Source organism: Schistocerca americana, chromosome 4, assembly GCF_021461395.2.
Source record: "Schistocerca americana isolate TAMUIC-IGC-003095 chromosome 4, iqSchAmer2.1, whole genome shotgun sequence".
NCBI classification, from domain to species: domain Eukaryota; kingdom Metazoa; phylum Arthropoda; class Insecta; order Orthoptera; family Acrididae; genus Schistocerca; species Schistocerca americana.
In genome coordinates this window covers 785,336,257-785,353,699 of record NC_060122.1, presented here as the reverse complement: position 1 = coordinate 785,353,699, position 17,443 = coordinate 785,336,257, and the positions used below count along the sequence as shown (strand labels likewise).

The window sequence follows — 17,443 nt, the reverse complement described above, 5'->3', positions numbered from 1 at the left end:
ATAAGCCAGCACCTGCTGACCAAACAATGGGCAACGTCATACTGACAAATGAACTCTCGAACTGCCAAGTTACCTGTAAATCTGAATCGAGTTTATAATCATTAAAACGAACCCCATGCCTTCTCAACCCGTGACGTTTCCTTCCGTCTCGTCTTCTCCATATGTATCTCCCCCTCCCCCCCCCCCTCTTCCTACGGGGAATTTTATTCAACATCTTTCTGTAGCGCGCTTCGCGTAGAAGATGTTTTACATTGATTTTATTATTTTGGTTCGGTCATTTCAACACGTATGTCAATTGTCTGTAAGAGACCTCAAAATTAATGTGTTTTCTCCACATCGTCATAGCCGCAGAATCACTGAAGCAGTGATGGCAGCTAAGAGTGAGTTCAGAACGAGATCGTGGAAATGAGTGTGTTCGGACAAAACATTCTTGGTAACAGTGTCACGTAGATGATACATATGCCATAGTGCAAACACTACACCGATGCTGATTTTTACCACACAGATGATTAAAATGACATCTAATCGTACGGCACACAGAAACGGCTAACCTAAAAACGATGCAATAGAAATTAGGAAACTTTTTTACGAATTTGCGAAACTCAAAACAGCTGACACTGGAAGCTGGAAATTCAGACACATTACCGTGATTAGCTAGCTCGGGAGCCAAACAGTGTGTGTGTGTGGGGGGGGGGGGGGGGGGGGGGAGAGAGAGAGAGAGAGATATATACTGGAAGGAAAAGTATTCACGATATCATCTCTGTTTTTTTCATCATGTAATATCAATCTAAATGTCATCACGAGCAGATCGCCTTGAAATATATATCATCAGAATGTAGAAGCTAAAAAAATTAATAAAAGTAAGTAACATAAAGAGAAAGTGATAGGAATGGAGAAAAAAGAAAATCGTGTATCCACCACTAAAAAGCTGCTAGCAGAAGAATCGGATTTCCCCCGCAATTGCTGGAGATGTCATTCCTATCCTTGACACAGATTAGTGGATGGACTCTAGAAACTAGGATTAACGGAGTACATCGAGAAAGTTTAAGGAAGAGAAGCACGTTTTGTATTATCGAGAAACAGTGGAGAGAGTGTCACGGACAGGATACAAGATTTGGGATGGACATCATTAGAACAAAAGCTTTTCAGGTTGCGGCGGGATCTTCACACAAAATTTCAATCACAAACTTCCTCCTCCGAATGCGAAAATATTTTCTTGACGCTGACCTACATACGGAGAAACTATCATCATAATAAAATAAATCAGAGCTCGCACAGAAACACATACGTGTTGTTTTTTCCGCGCGCTGTTCGAGAGTGGAAAAATAGAGAATTATTATGAAGGTGGTCCGATGAACCTTCTGCCAGGCACTGAAGTGTGATTTGTTGACCATCCATCTAGATGCAGATGTAGAACTTACACAGAAAGATGATGTACCGCTCTGCCATACTCTGTGCGACAGGATAAAGGTAAAGTATGAGATGGTTTCGACTCAAAAGTGCACTGTTGAGGAAACTACTGCACCACACATTTGAAATGTCTTTTGCGGTCCACGAGATAACAATAAACAATGCCACTTATAATCCGTCTTGATTCCAAAAATGTTTATTCACATGACCAGTTTCGGTTCCTCTAGAACCATCTTCAGATCTGCAATTTCGGTTACATATGACGCAACATATGAAGGTTGCTGTGTGTGGACGGGTTACTCCTGTAACCGAAATTGCAGATCTGAAGATGGTTCTACAGGAACCAAACCGGTCATGTGGATTAACTTTTTTGCAATCAAGAAGGGCTGTATCAGCCGCCGATTGCTTTGGAACCGCGTTTGCTAACTGTTCGTATTCTGTTACAGTGCGTCCCGTCGAGGAAGATGCAGGCATTCTCGCAGACCAGGAAACTGACCGCAGGAGAAAGCTTTTGCTTCTACACGGTTGATTAATTATCGGCGAATTTGGCGATGGACCTAGAATATACTCTATGGAATACTGAAGTTATCAAGGATAAAACACAAAAAGCAAAAACGAATTGAGGAAAGCTGATAAGGGGATGAGGCAAGGTTGTAGTCTATCTGATGTATGCAGGGCAACCAGTAAAAGAAACTAAAGAAAATATTTTGAAAATGAACTTGAAGGCAGAGGAGAAGAAATAAAGCTTTGAGGTTTGCCGATGTCATCTTGAAAAGGCGTTGTAGGATGAGTATCAGTACAAGCAAAACAATTCCCATCGTTTGGAATGGAAATAAGTCATGTAACGCTGGGTGAATTAAATTACAAACTGAGACACTGCAGTACACGGGTTTTGCTACCTGGATGGCACAATAACTGAAAATGGCGGAAGTAAAGAAATATAAAATGTCGACTCACAATAGAAAGAAAAAGCTTCTACGGAAAATAAAAATACACTAATGTTGAATATCACATTACGTGACAGTAAATACGACGTATACCACAGCCGACCTGTATGCGCTATATGGAAGTGAAACCTAAACGCTAATCAGTACAGACAAGAAGAGGATAGCTTTCAAATATGCTGCTAATGAAGAATGCTGAAAGTTAGACTGGTACATTGGATGAAAAAAAGGAGGTACTGTTTTGAATTGTGGGAGGAATGCGTATTATGGTGAAACTAAACTAAAAGAACGAATAGGATGATAGGACACATCCTGACTCATCAAGAAATATTGAATTTTTAATGGTGTGTGTGTGTGTGTGTGTGTGTGTGTGTGTGCGTGCACTCGCGCGCGAACTCGGGTAAATTCCACACATGTCATAACCTACCTTTGCCTTTTACGTACATGCTGAGAGAGCGAAATAATTCAACATCCGCATTCGGGATCCTTCTGCAACTGAAACACATCGAGGACAGATAAACGTACAAAATACAGTTACATTCTGGAAGCGAAATAAGTCAGCGGTGTCTCCACGAACACAGTTCGAATTTATTTGGAGTTTAGAGGGTATCAGACAACCAGAAAGCTGTAAGCATGGAACCAGGAGAAGTTAGGAATATGCTTTTAGAAATTAGTGCGTTTAAACTCAGGACCCAAGTAAAGCGTACCCTTGAGACTGCGAATCGTGTTAGTAATGCGACTGCGTTAGTTTCGGCCGTTATGTGAGTTTACGAATTTTACCTTTAGTGTATCTCCATACGGCGAAGAGTTCTGAAATGAAGAAGAATTATAAATTTAATATTTATCTTAACCGAAGAAACAATTCAAATAACCGAAAACTTTGAATTGAGTTCACCATCACTATTCCCTTGTGCTACCTATCACCAGTACCTTCTACCTCCCCCCCCTCTCTCTCTCTCTCTCTCTCTCTCTCTCTCTCTCTCTCTCTCTCACACACACACACACACACACACACTAAGGATTCACATTGGGTAAAGAAGCTTGCTGGAGTACTATTAAACTTCACCGCCAAAAAAAAAACGTGCGCAGTGCAATGGAAGGCGTGTGTCTGTGCCACTACATCAAGTGGTTCCCAATCTGATGTTAATTACCCCCTGTAGGGTAATATTAAATTTTGCGAGGGGTAAAAACAAAAGGGTACGATTGTGTTTTGGTCACGAAACTAAACTGTTTTTAAAAGATCAGTAATATTATCACTGTTTCGAAAGACTGTAATACTGATTACTTGAATTACTAATAATGTCACACAATATGGTGGAGGTAACGGTTTGTGAAACATTTGTATGAAAATCATTATCGTCACGTAGCCCAACCACTACACACATGCTTTGGACCATTCTTCTATGACAGTAAAATTGAGACATAAAATCACGTAAGTGTAAATATCTCGTGAATATGCTTTCTCCGAGTTGTATACCTAACTCTCGTAACTGACCTGAAATTGCTTCCTGATTCGGAACAAATAAACGAACTAATTAGCAGCACAACACAACAGTAACAATGCCCTACATTGCTATAAGACTCACCCAATATTATATTACAATCATCATCATTACTATCATTATTATGACTGTTATTATCATTACTATTTATTTACAGCATGCTCCATTACAATGTTTGCAATACAGCGCGCGCGCGCGCGCGCGCGCGTGTGTGTATGTGTGTGTGTGTGTGTGTGTGTGTGTGTGTGTGGAATGTCATGTTCGTGTTGGATGGTGGTGGTGGTGAGAGAAGCGAGAGGGTGAAACCTTGTGACGATACATAGCCTACTCGAATAGCGCAGCCCTCAAGCTTAACGTCCCCATTTGACGGACGGATCACCACCATCACAGTGTCACATGATCTCATTTCATGAGATACAGCGAAGAGGTTTGGTATTTGAGCCAGTACATCGGTGAAAAAATCTAGTGAAAAGGTCTGGTGATCAGGAACTTCACACTTCCCTTGCCCTTGCCGACCAAATACTAGCAGCGAAAATTCTTTCCACTACCAGGATTCGAACCAGCTTACCCCCGGGTCGAGCGCCACCGCACAAACGTGCGTTAGCGACCCCGGCCACTGAGACGGGTATTGTTAACAACTTGGGTTGATTTTAAAAGTGGATGAAGGGCGTAGGTCAAGCAAGTGTCTCTAGGGAGAGTAGGTGCAGTGCAAGTATGTTTTGTAACGTGTGTCTACCCTCATTATGAATAGTTCGCTTTCTTTTCTCAGGAGGAGTTGTGGGTAGTACCTTCGATGAACTGAAAATTGTATCACCTTCCTATGAAAAAAAATAAGCTATTAGAAATAACACTGCCCCGCTCGCTCATTAGTTCGTGGTTTAATAAAACACCTACAAAAACTAAATATCATATATCTTTCATCATATTAAAAATAAAGTATTTCGAAGGAAATTCATTTTCACTCTAAAATTTAGTTAGGCGCTACTGCTGACGGATGTAGGCAGAGGGGTGAAAGGGGGGTAGCTAACATCTGATCGTACTAAGGGGGTAATGGTCTCAGAAGGATTGGGAAATACTGCGCTAGATCAAGCAGAAGACGGCAGACACTAAGATACAATTCTCGTACTTCTGTAAATGCCATTTTACAATTGGTAACTAATTAATACATGGTTGAGACTTTGTGGCCTGCTTGTAGCTTTCATATGAATTTAAGTAGACTGGATGAGTTGTTAGACTGCTTAGACCTTTTTTTTTTTCCTGATTATGGTTCAAATGGCTCTGAGCACTATGGGACTTGAACATCTGAGGTCACCAGTCCCCTAGAACTTAGAACTACTTAAACCTAACTAACCTAAGGACATCACACACATCCATGCCCGAGGCAGGATTCGAACCTGCGACCGTAGCGTCGCGCGGTTCCAGACTGAAGCGCCTAGAGCCACTCGGCCACTGCGGCCGGCTTTCCTGCTTAGAAACAGCCCATAGCCAACAGTTGCAATATTGTAGTTCCTCGATTTACCACTCTCGCCTAACAACTCCTAGACAGCAGTTTCAACTACGGAAGCCTATCGTTCACATTTTGATGAGAATCAGATAAAATCTCTGACACGACACTCGCTTACTCTGCGTAAGTGAAAACCTAGAAATTTAATTAGAAATTACGAATTAGGACTTTTTTTCTGGACTCCACAATGCGAGAGCGGAGAGTTATCGATATGTTACTGCAAGCTACAAATTCAGTCTTGTATTTACATACTTCAACATTTTTTGGAACACATTTAATTGTTAATATACAAAAAAGAAAAAAGGTACACGCAAAATACGCCAACGCCTTTCAAATATCTTACATGAGCGAACAAAAAATTTCGCAGAATTCTATCGATTACGGTGTCGTGATAGTAGCGAATAGTAAATCGATTTTCCCAGCAAATGCTTTGAATATACGGCTATCAGATCTGCTGCTGGATCACACTGTGTAAATTCCACACAGTTTACTCTAAGCAGCTGCTCGTTGCAGCCGGTTCCTGCTGGCAGTTAGTTGCTTAGATAAAGATGTCGAACAGCTGCGACAAGGAAATATTGTGGAATTAATGTGACGTGTTCTGCCGACAGATCGCACAAGCATGTATTACGTCGGCTGTAATAAATGTCTTGTACCCGTCCCTTCAAATCCAACCATCAGTATCTCTCAATGTGGGATAGCAAGTGTAAGTCAAAACACCGAACAATCTTACAAAAAATTCACGGCACTGAGAAACAAAAGTGAATGAGTCGAAGTGGAAAAGAAGATACAGTTTAACGAACGGCCCGTCGATTGTGAGGCCACAGAGAGACGGGGCTCAAGCAGACTGGACGGGGAAGGAGAAGTAAACATCTGGCTGCCTTAATTAACGCAAGTTTTAGGGACTCGCCTGAAGCTATTCTGAGACACTTCGGAAAATCTAAATCTGGAAGGGAGAAGATTTGAACCACACCCGCTCTAAATGAGACTCCAGCGTCTTAATTACTTCACCACCTCGCTGTGTTTGAGACAATGCGCTGGAAATATCTGTTACTATCGGTAACTGTAACAGACAAAATCGAAACGCAGAGGGGAATGAGACTACAAACGTAATATGAAGAGTTCTATTCTCTGGCGAAAAAGTCCTAGTTGACTAGTAAACGAGAAATAGCGTACTACAGGTTAAAAGTATTTACAGGTCGAAGATGTTGGCGTCACAACGAATCTAACGAAGGACAATATGACAAGTAATTGAAATTCTGAGCTGGATTTAGATGACTGGAGTAACAGGGCATAGCACTATTAGCATTGTTCCCTGCCTTAATGGTTGGTTGTTTGAGGTTTAAGGGACCAAACAGCAAGGTCATCAGTCCCTTGTTTCAAATATGCTCCATTCCGCTAATGGGACATCTGAGGAAAGTCAGAACAATAAAACGGAAAAAGGTAAAAACGTAAAAGGGCACTCATGTTGTCATTGGTAAAAAACAAAATGAGGGAAGTCGGCAAGAGAACGAACCCAATGCTATGCTGAAGCAGCATAGGCAAGACCACCTGTAGAAATACGTATGGGAAAAGAAGACTAATCAGTCCTTAAAAAAAAACACAGAGTAAAAGGGGAAGAAAAGAGGATCTCGGTCAGGGAGGTGAATTGGGAATCTCCAAACAAGGCTTACAGTGGGTGACACCCAAACAGTCACCGCCCTGCCCCAACACCAGAGAGAGATTAAAAACCTTAAAACTGAGAATAAAAACCACTTTCCCGGAGGAAACCAAGAACCAGAGAGACCATCCGGGAATCGTCAGCCAACATCAAAGGTAAAGTGTGGGGGAGTCTGTACTTAGCAAGCAGAGCCAAAAGAAGGGGGCATTCAACCAAAATGTGGGCTACTGACTGGAAGGCTCCACAACCACGAAGTGGGGGTGGCTCATCACGCAAAACAAAACCATGGGTCAGCCTGGTATGGCCAATGCGGAGAAGACACCGTGTGGTCGAGTCCTTTCGGGAGAGGGGAAAGGAAGAACGCCACGGGCCTGGTGTCACCTTAATGGCTCGAAGTTTATTAGACAGGGGAGTACCCTCCCAAGAATTGGCCCATAACTGTGCGAAGTGGGATTTGATGTGAAGCCGTAAATCCGCTGCAGGAGGGGTTACAGAAAATGGGGGGTAAGTGACTGCTCCCCCAGCCAAACGAGCAGCGAGCTCATTACCCGGGATACCCACATGACCAGGGACCCAAAGGAAGTCAATGGAACAAGCAGCACGGTGAATATCAGCGAGATGGTCATGGATGGCAGAGACCAAGGGATGGCGCGAAAAACACCGGTCAATAGCAAGAAGGCCACTCATCGAGTCCGTACATAACAAAACGCGGTTGTGTTGGGACTGTTTAATAAAGGTAAGGGCCTGAGAAATTGCCACCAATTCCGCAGTAAACACCCCCCATGTAGGTGGCAGCAGATGATTTTCCGTTCCAACAGAGGACGTGAAGGCACACCCAACATGATCAACAGATTTAGAGCCATCAGTGTAAAAAACAACAGCATCCCGAAACTCCCATAAAATTTGGCGGAAAAAGGAACGGAACACCATCGGGGGGATGGAATCTTTCGGACCTCGGGGGAGATCCATCCGAATTCGAGGCCGAGGAACTAACCAAGGAGGGGTGGAGGAGAGGGAGCGAGGAAGACAGGGCAAAGAAGGAAGCTGAAAATCACGGCAAAGAGACGCAAGGCGGAGCCCAACCGGTAAACCCGCCCGAGGGCGGGAGTCGGGTGGGCGACGTCCATGGTCTGGGAACAGGATAGAATAGGAAGGATGAGTGGGAGAGGAACGGATAGTGAGTGCATAAGACACCAAAAGCTGGGACCGCCGAACAGAAAAGGGGGGGAGGGGTTCCCAGCTTCAACCAGGAGACTATCAACAGGGCTAGTAGGGAAGGCACCGGTGGCCAAACGGATACCACGATGGTGGACTGGATCCAGCACGTGCAGTGTGGAAGGAGCAGCTGAACCATAAACTTGTCAACCATAGTCCAAGCGAGACAGAACTAGAGCACGATAAAGACGGAGAAGGAGGGAACGGTCCGCACTCCAAGAGGAGTGGGCAAGGAAGCGAAGGACATTGAGTTTACGGAAACATCCTACCTTCAGGAGTCCGATATGGGGCAGCCAAGTGAGCTTGTTGTCGAAAAGAAGACCCAGGAAACGAAACTGTGGGACCACAGGCAATCGTAGTGCAGCAAGATAGAGCTCTGGATAAGGGTGGATCGTAGTACGGCGACAGAAGTGGACCACCCGCGATTTTAAAGGAGAGAACTGAAACCCGTGTGAGAGGGTCCATGCAGAGGCACGCCGTATAGCTACCTGGAGCTGCCGCTCTGCAGATGCCATCGAGGAGGAACTAACCCAAATGCAGAAATCATCCACATACAGGGCAGGGGCGACCAAGGGACCGACAGAGGCCACAAGTCCATCGACAGCAATGAGGAAAAGAAGGACACTCAAGACAGAACCCTGTGGGATGTCCGTCTCCTGGGTCCGTGGAGAACTAAAAGCAGTACCAACTCGAACTCTGAATGACCGATGGATCAGGAACTGGCGGATAAAAATCGGGAGTGGGCCCCAAAGACCCCACTGATGAAGGGTAAGTAAGATGTGATGGCGCCAGGCCGTGTCATAGGCCTTGCGAAGGTCAAAAAACACTGCAACCAAATGGCGGCGCTGGGAAAAAGCCTGCCGAACTGCGGATTCCAAGCGAAGTAAATGATCGATTGGAGACCGTCCCTCTCGAAAGCCACACTGGTAAGGGGACAATAGATCCTGAGATTCGAGGACCCAATTGAGCCGACGGGCCACCATCCGTTCAAATAACTTACAAACAACATTGGTCAAACTAATTGGCCGATAGCTGTCAACAGATAGGGGGTTCTTACCAGGCTTAAGGACAGGAACCACAATGCTATCCCTCCACTGAGAAGGGAAGTCACCCTGGAGCCAGATACGGTTAAACACCCGAAGAAGATGTTGCCGTTGTGGAGCACTGAGATGTTGAAGCAGTTGGTTATGAATGGAATCTGGGCCAGGGGCCGTATCATGAGAAGAAGATAGAGCAGAAAGAAATTCCCATTCAGTAAAAGGTTCGTTGTAAGATTCTGACTCACAGGGGGTGAAACATAAGGTGGAAGCTTCAGCCCGCTGTTTTCGGTGAAGGAAAGCAGCTGGATAGGAGGCTGACGCTGATGCCACTGCAAAATGGGTCGCAAGATGTTCTGCAAGAACTAATGGGTCCGTACAAATGCCATCTGGGAGGTGAAGGCCTGGGAGAGTAGACTGCCGATGGCAACCTTGGAGAGAGCGAAGTGTAGCCCATGCCCGTGACAGAGGGACAGTAGAACCAAGGGAAGAAACGAATCGTTCCCAACATATCCGCTTGCTCTGTTTGATTAAATAACGGGCTTTAGCGCGGAGGCGTTTAAAGGTAGTACGGCTGGCTACGGATGGGTGCCTCTTAAAGTGTTGCAAAGCTCGACGGCGATCACGGATGGCAATGGCAATGGCCATACTCCACCACGGGACTTGCCGGCGACGAAATGGTCCAGATGAGCGCGGGACAGCAAGGCTAGCAGCGCGAACAATTGCGTCAGACACGTCACGTAGGACGTCATCAATACAACCCGACAAAGAGGGAGAAAACACGACCTGCGCAGTGTATAGAGGCCAATCGGCGCGTTGGAAAGACCGACGAGGTAACCTGTCCATCAGGGAGCGGGAAGGGAGCGTGATAATCAACGGGAAATGGTCACTATCACAAAGTTCGTCGTGTGGCGACCAGTGTAATGAAGAGAGGAGAGAGGGAGAAGAAAGAGAAAGATCAATGGCAGAAAAGGTACCATGACCGGCACTGAAATGAGTAGGGGAGCCATCATTAAGAAGGCACAGGTCGTGGTCTGCAATAAATTGGTCTATAAGAAGACCTCGTCTAGGTGGAAAGGCACTGCCCCACAAGGGATGATGAGCATTAAAATCCCCAAGGAGGAGGAAGGGAGGAGGAAGTTGCTGAAGAAGGGCAGTTAAGGCAGCAGGTGTAACAGTCCTGTCAGGAAGGAGATAAAGATTGCAAACTGTGACCGCAGAGTCTAAGTGGACCCTAACAGCAACCGCTTCCAATGTAGTTTGAAGAGGAATCCACGTGCTAGCAATGTCTGTACGGACCAACGTACAAACGCCACCAGAAGCCCGCAGGGGTCCGACCCGATTTCGACAGAAAACACGGAACCCACGGAGGGTCGGTGAGTGAGCATCAGTAAAATGAGATTCCTGGAGAACCACACAAGCTGCAGAGTAGGACGAAAGAAGGGATTTCAATTCCGGAAGGTGACGATAGTATCCATTATAATTCCATTGGAGAACCACAGAACGATGGTTTAAATGGGGGCTGAACACGCTAAATCCACTCATACCGCCGGGTCCCCACCCGTCACCGACAAGGGGGGGGGGGCGACATCCATGAACGACAAGTCAGAATCCGGTTGTGAAGTCGGGGTGACACCAGAGGCTCTTTGTCCGGGGACTTATGTTTCTTCTTCTTTTCAGGCTGAGATCGAGGAGGGCTGTGTGGCATAAAGGAGCCAGCTGCAGCAAGATCAGGAACAGAAAGAGTCCGGGCGACCTGGGGGCCGACAGACCGCGGCTCTCGCGGTCGTCGCGCGGCAGCAGACCTTTGGCCTGGAAGGTGCCGGGAAGGGGCATCCCGGGAGAGGCACCCTTGACCGGCAGACGCCGAAGGAGTGGGACACTTCTCCGGCTGGGGAGGGGGAGCAGCGCCCAGAGGAGAAGGTGTGGGAGCCGCAGGGGAGGGGGGGGGGGAGGAGAGGGGTCCGGGATGGGGGTAAGGAAGGGGGAGGAAGGGGTGTAGATGTAACCAAGGCGTAACTAGATGTCATGGACACAGGGTGAAGTCGTGTATATTTCTTACGGGTCTCTGTGTAGGTTAAACGATCGAGGGACTTATACTCCTGCATCTTTTTTTCCTTCTTATAAACTGGGCAATCTGGTGAACGTGGAGAATGACTACCATGACAATTTACACACACAGGAGGGGGAACACAGGGACTCCCCTCATGGAGTGGACGTCCACAGTCACCACAGAGAGGGGCCTGTGAACAGCGGGAAGACATGTGTCCAAAACGCAAGCACTTAAAACACCTCATAGGAGGTGGGATGTACGGCTTCACATCACAGCGATAGACCATAATCTTAACTTTCTCAGGAAGGGTATCCCCTTCAAAGGCCAGGATAAAGGCACCAGTATCAATACGATTATCTTTAGGACCCTTCTGAACACGCCGAACAAAGTGAACACCCCGTCGTCCGAGATTGTCCCGAAGTTCCTCATCAGTTTGAAGGATGAGGTCCCTGTGAAAAATCACACCTTGTACCATATTTAGAGACTGGTGAGGGGTAATGGACACAGGAATTGTGCCAAGATGGGTACAGGCAGATTGGGCAGCTGAAGCAGTTTTTATCAGCAACGAACCCGACCGCATCTTGCTCAGGGAGTCCACTTCGCCAAACTTGTCTTCAATGTGTTCCACAAAGAATAGAGGTTTGGTATTGGTGAAAGTATCTCCATCAGTCCTGGTGCAAACTAGATAACGGGGGAAAGGTTTTGCCCCTAGACGACGGGCCTGACCCTCTTCCCAGGGGGTAGCCATGGAAGGGAAGGCCGAAGGGGCAAGAGAAGCAGCACTTGAGGAATCAGTTCCACGCAGAGAGACGGCCGCAGAAGAACGGCCAGAGTTCTGGACCTGTATGCGTTTCATGTGCATAGCGTCCGCCCTGATACCACCCACTCCGATCAGGGGCTCTCCTCACGGGCGCCACCCAGCCACAGCAAGGGCCGTCTGGCACGGCGGCAATTGCCGGGAGTTCCGATGCTCCAGGATGACAAGCAACCACTCCAAGGCATGCATGAGGAGGTCACAGTTCAGGTATCAGAAGTGTGATCCCTGTGTGTTCAGGGGGCTCAACCAAAAGGGTACATAGCGACCCCACCACACGGACTGGCTACCGTGCTGGCTATGCACCCTAGTATCAGACAACGACGTGAAAGAAAAGGTGGAATGTACTAGGAGGGCGCACGTCGGAGACACTAGGTAAGGTGCTCTTCCCCAAATGGCTCACACTACGAAGGAGAAATGTTGTAATGGAGGTCAAACCCCAGAGGGGGACCAAGGAATGCCAAAGGAGGAGATGATTATGCAACAAAGCCGAATTGGAAAACCAACAGAACCAGGAGGATAGCGGGGGCCAACATAATCAAGGACATCAAGAGAGGGAGAGGAGAGGGCGAGGGGAAAGGAGCAAGTAGGGGAAAGGAGGGGAAGGGAAAGGAAATGCAGCCCTGGAGAGAAAGAAGGCTGCAATGGCTCGGGGCCCCGTGCTCGCCACGCACGTATCCACAAAAGAGTTGTGGACCCCCTTGGGGGCACTGCCTTAATGATTCACTCAATAGTGTCACCTTGCGCGATGAGCATATGACGCGAATCACCACATTCTGCGTTTTCTTGCCAGTGGGAAAGAGAATTAAGAAGTGCCTCTCATCTACAAGTCCACAAGCTGCTTTACCACAGGAAGTAATCAAACTTGCCCTCGTTGTCCATCAGACGTAGGTAAGTGAGGCCGCTGACAGCCAGGAGCAGGCTTTAGCAGCTGCGAACCAGTCTCAAGTAAATTATAATAATCGACGTCTGCGGCCGCACCTGCTGTGAGTTATTGAGGTCACCCAGACGAATGGCTACCAGCTGTATAAGCTTGCCAGCAGTCAGTGGCGACAACTGTGGTTCAGCTACCGTAGTAGTTTAGACAGTCCTTTCTTTCATTTAATTTAAAAAAAAACACACTACACACATCTGCAGATTCCAGGAGCGCAGTTAGTGAGTGAACATGCACCTCGAAGAATGTATCTAAAGACTACCCTCAATTAGCGACACACCAACGACGGCTTATCAGTCAAAAGTAGAGTCGCTTAAGAATTTCCGCGATTTTCGATGATGCTGCATTTCCCTCAACAGAGCGCGAGGAAAATCTATGATACAGAACCCAAGTATGCACAACAGTGATGTGTATAAGAGCGTCTGGATAGGTGTGTCTAACGTTTCCACGCATCAAATGTCCATCAGAATTGTGTCTCGAGGTACCATACCAGAACATCCCGCACAGGCCTGTTTAGGGAACTAGGGATATTAACTACTGCTTCCCTAATATATTTAGACCTTAATGAAACGTGTCATTAAAAATATCTTTCTTTCAAACCAACGGTTCAGTCCTTGGAATCAGTACTAGAAGTAAGAATAATCTTCAAAAACATTTAAAGTCATTTACTTTGATCCAGAAAGATGTCCATTAGCCAGGAAAACACTTTTCATTAACTTTCCAGCAGTCATAATAAACTTTATTAGCAATTACAGTCAAGTTTAACAGCAGCCTAAAGGACGTATTGGTGGCCATTTCCTCTACTCAAATGATGAATTTCTTAATAGAACACAGTGATGTGTATATGTCACTAACAATATCAAATAATGTGAATATTAGTATACTCTTTTCTGTACAATTTCAGTGCAGTAATGCGCCCAGTACAAATAGGTGCTGCCAAATGACTTTTCTATTTCATGATGCATAGCTACTATAGTCTAAGAATTATCGTATGTGCTTCAGTGTATTGAACGTTTACACATTTGTTTTTATTTGTACATATTTATTGTGTAGTCTTATTTCTCTATGTTGTACGTCCTGGAGCATTTTGAACGGAAAGTACATCTAACGTAATCTAATCTACCAGGGCCATTTCTTTTTCTGATACACATTACCAACTTGCTTTCCCACCTGTGAACCACACCCTCGCTGGTCAGCGAACAAGGGGAACTGTCTTCACTGCACCTGAATCAGGTCTGGCAGCGCAAAGTTACTGTACTACGAGTTAACCTTTATGAGGAAGTCCATTGTACACCTCACAACCACAAAAAAGAATTTGAAAATCGCCTATATCCAATCCTGGAATAGGCTTCTGTGCACTCACTTGTTGATGCGGGAAGATTACCTCAAGCTACCGTGTTTGGCAGTTGACTTTAGGCGGAACAAAATGTTGGAAAATGTCCACTGTAAGGCGCTGAAAGAATAATATCTGTACGGACACTAAAGGAGATAACCCCCTCCCGTAATTCAATGACGCCTCGAAATTTCGAAAGTTTTCATGCATAATATGGATGTTCTGTATTTTGAAAAGGGTGTTAATGGGGCAAATTCCATGCATAAAACTCCTCATCGATCAAAAGCACTCATAAAAAACCTGCTTGGAAAGCTACACAGTTTATTCTGATAGTACTTGTTTTGCCGTCTGGATTGTCCTCACTGATACTGTAAATGGGAAACGACGATGGACTCCAAGTGGCATACCAGCACAATTATTTTTTCTCTATCCATTACGTCAGAATCATAAATAACTATTGCAATTGCAGTCTCCTGGCACATGATGTTGACTGAACGCTTACTTCCAACGTGCGTCTACCAATATTGTTTTCAAAAATCCAAGGAAATACTACTCAGCCGTAGTTAATGGGACAGGGTTCAATAAATATTAACAATTGAGGAAACAGGTCATGCCAGTCCCAGGAGAAACTACAGAAACGTCAGCTGACGTTAAGAGCTCCTTAAAAGGGTAGTCTTCCTGTTCGGTAACAAAAATAATTCCAGTGACAGTAATATTTGAAGATGTGCTTGATTTTAATTGAATTCAGCCGTGAGTTAAGTAAAGTTGCCCGCTTGCCTAAGGGCCACAAGGAATAAGTAGTATGACCACTGCGGGGTTAAAGGATGTGACAGAAGGAATGTTTTATTGTCTGTCTTCTGGTAACACACGGGTATGCGCGACTCCTAACGATCAGCTGCTATGGTTTATCCTACCAACAGCAATAACACAGATTCGTGAATACGCGTTACAGAGACGGTCATCTTCAAATGCGATACAAATTTGTAGCAAAGAATATGAAATCAAATCAAGGGTATTGTAAGGAATCGAAGAAAAATGGCATTCATAACATTTAGTACTCTGTGAAATAGTGTCTCATATTGCATAATACATTTAAATACAAGTACAATTACTGTTATTAATCAATTATTCATCAGCTCACACAGACAATACAACACTGTCAGGCAATCACAGTGTCACAACTTAGGGGGGCGTGGAGGGGTGCGGCGGAGGGAGCGGGAGAGGCGAGTGGCAGCAAACAGCAAAACAGAACAGTCGACACCAAGAGTTAAGAATGGTGTCGACTTTTAACGACCAGAACATTGGGAGCCGGCGGTCAACCTATCGCGCCCTTACTATAGATAATCTACTGGGGGCTCATAACATAGTAATTTATGTAAGTTACCAATTAATAATGAGATAGGCACGTGTGCGCTCTCACAATGTTAGTATTGGCTCTTTAACAAAAACGTTTGGCGGTTACTGCTGTAAAGGATGACGTTAAGGTCACTATTTATGCGATTTCGAGTATTTTTCTAACAGCGATATTGGTATCTTCCTCTTTATGAAATATAAATTTTCAATTTTCCGCCTTCTGGAAAATTTTCGTCGTCCGCTACACACCACTACCACATTCGGACGTCACTTTTCTCATCCCTCAATCCTGTTGTGCGTATACCCAATTCTTTAAATAAGAAGCGTCGCAACATATACGCAAGCATCGGCTGCCTCAGCTGCGAAGATGTTTCCTCACCTTTTCGACTATTTCTGCGACTCGTTTCAAGCTCAAAATTCGGCCTGAAAGAACAGTGATAAACACGCAACTCGCACTACGTCTCCATGAGGCAGGCTGCCTAAAGATCAGGCGTCGTCTCTCGCTGCAACGGCTCTTTTCCCCTGAACAACGTAGTTCGGTCACAATACTCAATATATTACGTAACACTAACGCTAGTAACCTCCCCCCATGAACCATGGACCTTGCCGTTGGTGGGGAGGCTTGCGTGCCTCAGCGATACAGATAGCCGTACCGTAGGTGCAACCACAACGGAGGGGTATCTGTTGAGAGGCCAGACAAACGTGTGGTTCCTGAAGAGGGGCAGCAGCCTTTTCAGTAGTTGCAGGGGCAACAGTCTGGATGATTGACTGACCTGGCCTTGTAACACTAACCAAACCGGCCTTGCTGTGCTGGTACTGCGAACGGTTGAAAGCAAGGGGAAACTACAGCCGTAATTTTTCCCGAGGGCATGCAGCTCTACTGCATGGTTAATGATGATGGCGTCCTCTTGGGTAAAATATTCCGGAGGTAAAATAGTCCCCCATTCGGATCTCCGGGCGGGGACTACTCAAGAGGCCATCGTCATCAGGAGAAAGAAAACTGGCGTTCTACGGATCGGAGCGTGAAATGTCTAATCCCTTAATCGGGCAGGTAGGTTAGAAAATTTACAAAAGGAAATGGATAGGTTAAAATTAGATATTGTGGGAATTAGCGAAGTTCGGTGGCAGGAGGAACAAGACTTTTGGTCAGGCGAATACAGGGTTATAAATACAAAGTCAAATACGGGTAATGCAGGAGTAGGTTTAATAATGAATAAAAAAAATAGGAGTGCGGGTAAGCTACTACAAACAGCATAGTGAACGCATTATTGTGGCCAAGATAGACACGAAGCCCACGCCTACTACAGTAGTACAAGTTTATATGCCAACTAGCTCTGCAGATGACGAAGAAATTGAAGAAATGTATGATGAAATAAAAGAAATTATTCAGATAGTGAAGGGAGACGAAAATTTAATAGTCATGGGTGACTGGAATTCGGTACTAGGAAAAGGGACAGAAGGAAACGTAGTAGATGAATATGGATTGGGGCTAAGAAATGAAAGAGGAAGCCGCCTGGTAGAATTTTGCACAGAGCACAACTTAATCATAGATAACACTTGGTTCAAGAATCATAAAAGAAGGTTGTATACATGGAAGAACCCTGGAGATACTAAAAGGTGTCAGATAGATTATGTAATGGTAAGACAGAGATTTAGGAACCAGGTTTTAAATTATAAGACATTTCCA

General features: G+C 45.5%; 1 protein-coding gene across 2 annotated transcripts in view; it reads right to left on the bottom strand.

Moving 5' to 3' along the window:
• LOC124612474 overlaps positions 1–17,443 on the bottom strand; it is a 775,045-nt gene that overhangs the window by 319,608 nt on the left and 437,994 nt on the right. For both annotated transcript variants that reach the window (XM_047140706.1, XM_047140707.1), the window contains exon 4: positions 3,135–3,164. In XM_047140706.1, coding sequence (XP_046996662.1) covers positions 3,135–3,164 — 30 coding nt within the window. The remainder of the gene's footprint in view (positions 1–3,134; positions 3,165–17,443) is intronic.